The 4,915-nt window shown below is 50.4% G+C and overlaps 1 protein-coding gene across 2 annotated transcripts in view; it reads right to left on the bottom strand.

The window, feature by feature from the left end:
- The window catches only part of CSRP2 (cysteine and glycine-rich protein 2), a 5,273-nt gene extending 3,845 nt beyond the window's left edge, over positions 1 to 1,428 (bottom strand). For both annotated transcript variants that reach the window (XM_010014394.1, XM_010014396.1), the window contains exon 1: positions 1,300 to 1,428. In XM_010014394.1, coding sequence (XP_010012696.1) covers positions 1,300 to 1,411 — 112 coding nt within the window. In that variant the 5' untranslated portion in view covers positions 1,412 to 1,428. The remainder of the gene's footprint in view (positions 1 to 1,299) is intronic.
- Positions 1,429 to 4,915: the final 3,487 nt, after the last annotated feature.

Below are 4,915 nucleotides of genomic sequence, written 5' to 3'. Positions count from 1 at the left end.
CGCTCTTCCCGTCTGCAACAGTATTATGCCCATGATGAAGAATTTGAGGAGAAAAAAATAGAAAGAGAAAAAGCCTTATGAATTTTTTTGTTTAAAGAGAATTTTAAGGTCTTCAAAACACAGAGTGACCTTTGCTTATGGCATTCATTAGCTCCAAAGTTCTTCTTATAACACACAAATATCCAATAAGTAAATCAAATAATGCATGTTTGTTAAGCCTACAGACTTTAACCCCACCAGAACTGCGCACTAAAGAAAAGCAAATACTCAGACACACTAGAGCCATTGTTTGACTCTAAGTTCCAGGTTTCTTTTAATAGAAACTCCCATAAAAGGCTGAAAATGAGGCAGCCGAGACATCTAATCTTGTTTTTGTGACCGCTGTAGAGGAGCATAGATGCACCAAGGCCCACATGCCAGCACAGTACGCTGGTGTTATGCTGCACTCTATAGCAAACTACTTTGAGAAGCCCAGTGGTTAACTGTAGCTCATGTGAAGAGGGCTAAAACCCTGGCTGTGCCCACAGGTATTGAACTCCAGCAAGTGGGACAAAACAGTACGTCCTGTTTGTAGTCAGGTAGAATTCTCCGATTCAGACAGACAGGCTGTCTGTTTGCCAGGCAGGAGCCTCTGATTCACAGCGACCCTTTGTTCCCTCTGTCTAAGCAGAGGTCTTTTCAGCAGAGAAAGTGATTTTCAATGCCTCGCTGGGCCTGTTGGTTGGACTGGAAAATAATGCTTTGGACTCCCTTCATCTGAAATAAACTACAGGCCCCTGTGCCAATAAAGTCTAGGCTTTTGGCTGTGCTCAAGCATGCTGGTGTCCCGCTCTGCGCGGGGCTTCAGGGCAGGGCTGTGATAAATGTTCCCTCAGCTGCTGCCGGCCCCAGGACCTCCAGGAGAAATCCAGCGGAGCTCAGACCAGTGCAAACAGAGCTCTGCCATGGGGCTTTCTCTTCTGCATAAGCAACACTTATGCCTGGTTTCCATCCTGAAGAGCCCTTAGACTCCTGAGGAGAAGGCTGGGAAGGTGGCAAACAGGAGAAAACCATGATGTGCTTTGCTTTGGGGGGTGCATCCTACCCCTCCCACGGTGGACAGGTAGGATAATCTCCGTCCAGGAGACAAACTCTCCCTCTGGTACTGCCCAGCACAGGAAGCACGTGGGGAAGCGGGAGTCAAGCTCAACGCGTTGATGGACAAAGCCATCCCCTGTGTGTCACCGCGGCCAGCTCAGCCTGGGATGTCTCCTGTGCCCCCCAGCTGCACCAGGGGCGGGTTTGCAGGGTGGTACTCACTGCAGAGGAAGCAGCACCGGTGGAAGCTCCTGCCATCACACTGCACCTCCTCGGCGTGGTAGACGGTGCGGCCACAGGCACCGCACTTGTTGCCGCCTCCCCAGTTCGGCATGGTGGCTCTGTGCCTAGCCTGGCAGGGGGAAGGGAGAGCTGTTAGCCACGGTGCCATCCACTGCCCCTGCAAGAGGACAGCTGGGCTTATCGGCTCCTTCAGACCAGGCCTGTGAAACCTGTGTGTCACAGCACAATGCCTGTGATTTCACCAGCTGTTTGAAAACACGGCCTTCCGCCATGTGAGGAGTTTTTGTGGTCAGACCCACTTCTCAGCCTTTCAGATCCCAGACCAGGCTTAAAGGCTTAGGTGGGCTCTCTATGGTTATTTGTAAGAGCAGATGGATTGGCAAGAGGAACAGAGGCTGCTGCTGAAACTCAAGAAAAACAGAGCCACGGTCTTCATTGAGATGTGTCCTCCTGTCCCTGCCCGGGGTTTTGAAAGTTACATAAATTGGATATGCACAAATTACAGTTTCATGCACAAGGGCTTTGCTGTCCCTTGTGCGAACGCCCCCCCGGCTGGATACAATTTCAGTTTCTATGCTTCATTAATGCTGGGCCTCTTGTCTGATGGAAGCAAACCAATTGTGCCAACAACAGCATTTTGTTTTACTGCAGGGCGTATCATCTGGGATGCAGAACAAGCCAAAGTTCACCTCAGCGGAAAACCACTTATTAGGGCTGCAGGGACATTCTGAACTCCTTCGAGATCATGCCTGCACTTCAAATAAAGCTGAGGGGCATTATTTCCTGGGGACTCCACTGCTATTCCATGAACTGCACCTTTACCAGGCAGGTCTATGAACCAAACCTGACCACTCAAGGAGCCACAGCTTCTTTAAAATAAAGTAAAACTCCCTCTGCTACACTACTTGCAATGGACGCTCAGAAGGCTAGGAGGGTGGGACCAGCACCATCACCCATCACGTCAAACTACACCCTTGGGAACTAGTGTAGTCTCCTACACTAAGCAGCAATGGTCCCATCTCAGGCTGAGCTGCCCCTTCCCCAGCTTCTCTGCACTCCTGCCATCACCCCCAGCGGTTCCTACCCAGCTTGGCTGGGAACTCATCCTGTTGATGCCCTAGATCACAGCACCAAAGCAGAGCACTGCCAGTCACCTTTGCAGGGGCTTTCCTTCTTCTGCCACCACCACCACAAGCTAACGCAGCGGTGTTTGTTGAAGGCACATCTCCTGGTTGTCACTGACTTGTGACTGTTGGTCAACACTGGTTTCCTCCCCTGCAGCTCACCACCGGAGGAGCACCTCTGAAGCCCAGAGCCCAACAGCAGCCAGAGAGAAGGTTATTGACTCAGTGAGACTAACCCAGCAGAGCTGCTCAGGCTTTATCACCCCCACTGCTCCTTACTGACCCATGTTTCAAGCAGGGTTTCTGGGTGAGGACCACGGGTTTGCCCACTGGAAGCCCAGAGGGCACCTCCTGCCACCCTACCCCACCAGCAGCACTGTTCCCCCCACTGAGGTATGGGTCAGCTATCAGGGAGGAAGGGAAGGAAGGAATCTGTCGTGAGCTTTTGATTTCTCTCAGCAGAACTCACCTTCAGTTACCCTTAGAAGCTCTCCTGTTGTAGCCAAACAGTGAGACCTCACACCATGCCCACAACCTTCTCCCTTCACTCAGCTTTGCCACTCACCCCTCTGAGCCAGAAGCAGAGGACTACCAATCTCCAGTTCTCCCCCCAGCCAACAGAGAGGAACTGGAAGCACCACCATGACCTGGCCAGCAGGGAGGAACTGGAAGTGCTGCCGACATAGGGAGGCAGAGAGGAGCACTCTGCTTCAAGATCCCTTTCTCTCAGTGCAGAGGAAGGGTGTCTGGCTGCAGCCTCATGCTGCCCAGGAAGGGTAGAGCAGACCCACAAATCAGTCTGAGAGCATCAGTCTTCCCTAAGCCTGAACCAAGCAACCCATCTTGAGAGTGCTCGTAGAACAAGACTCCTGCCCCAGCAGCCTGACCAGCAGTTTTAGGGATGCAGGGAAGGGTGCACGATTCCCAAGTCAGACATGCTGCCAAGTAGCTGCTCAAGACCTTTGTCCAAGACAAGCAGACAGCCACTCATGGCATGTGGGAAAATAAGACCAGTTTATTAAGCTAAATTGGGGCATTTTAGGTACATTCCTGAGCAAAGGCTTAGGAAACTTCCTTGGAGTGGCTGAGCAGCGCCATTTGCACACTGACACTAATTACTGAGATATCCCTTTGTTTAATACTTCCATGGGATTAGGACCATTACTGCTTCATGGTTTAGCACTAATACCCTGACCGAGCTCATAAAATTAGTTTTATGACATTTCCCACTTTGCCTTTGTCATTCTTGGCACAACTGTAGAGTCTAAAAATTAAGATTCCATTTCTTTTATTCAAGTGCTTGGCTGTGCTACTACACAGCAGCTGACATCAATCACAGCAAAGAGCGTCCTTATTTAAAGGGAATATAGGCTGCACAAAGCTTTGGAAAAGGAATGCACAGGCTGGAAAAAAAACTAAAAGAAGAAAAAAAGGGGGGAAAAGAAGAGATTCCTTTCCACTTTGTATGCCTTCCAAAACATAAATGGTATTTGGTACAAGAACTCCTCTGTCTATTCTTCTCACCATCCCCACACTCATGCTTTTTTTGTGCATTTACATGAGCCTAAATTATTTTAATCACTTTGTTAGCAAACAATTATTTAGTTGCCATGCACACTAGAGCTGAGGAACTGGATCAGGCTTCCAGCCTTGCCCCAGATCTCCCATGGAATATTGGGCAACACCCCTCCTTCCCAAAGGAGATGGAGTATTAGACGATCTGGCAACCATGAGCTGACTCGAATCTTCTGATAAGGGCTCTGGGAATTCGTTAAATGAAGAGCACAAAGGGACCGAAGCCAGTACTTCAAGGTCACCTTGGTCTCTTCCACGGAAGATACTTCCATTTATCGTCCCATGTCGGCTTGTGTGGGAAGAACAGCAACAGTTCTCCAATTACCCAACAGCAAGCGCTACCCTGAGGCAGTGGTGTCCAGAAGGCACCTAAGCAGAACAGGGCCGAGATGAAGCAGCTCTGCACATAGGACAGCATACAAGCCTGTATTCCTAGCCACTGGAAACCCCCTGGAGTTCTGTTGCCCAGGTCTCCTTCCAGAGCTCCACAGGCAGCAGACCCGCACTTCCAGCCCTGCATTAAGCCTTCCCCACTCCCGCGGGACTCTGTAGCTAGTTCAGGCAGGCCCCCAGGGAGCTCTGCAGCAGCAGCTGAACATCCAGGTGATCTCACCACCAGTGCCAACAACCGGGACTTTCGACTGTTGTCGCAGCAGGTGTGTTGGCTATTACCATCCTCTAATAAGAGGATCTCTAACAAGAGGATCCCAACTTCTGCTAAGCTTGTACCCATCAAGAGGGGAGCACATTCCTCAGTGTTCTCCAACACACCAGTAAAAAGCCACAGCGACTGCAAAGTCCTTTCCAACCCATTTGTTGTAACATAAACACAAGAACCCTAAGCCAGCCCCAGGACAGGCGCTGAGGAATTTCAAGCTACCCAGTTATCCCGGACT

Source organism: Nestor notabilis, unplaced genomic scaffold (genome assembly GCF_000696875.1).
Source record: "Nestor notabilis isolate BGI_N333 unplaced genomic scaffold, ASM69687v1 scaffold20845, whole genome shotgun sequence".
NCBI classification, from domain to species: Eukaryota; Metazoa; Chordata; class Aves; order Psittaciformes; family Psittacidae; genus Nestor; species Nestor notabilis.
Note: the sequence above shows the minus strand (reverse complement) of the source record. Positions and strands in the feature narration are given on the sequence as shown.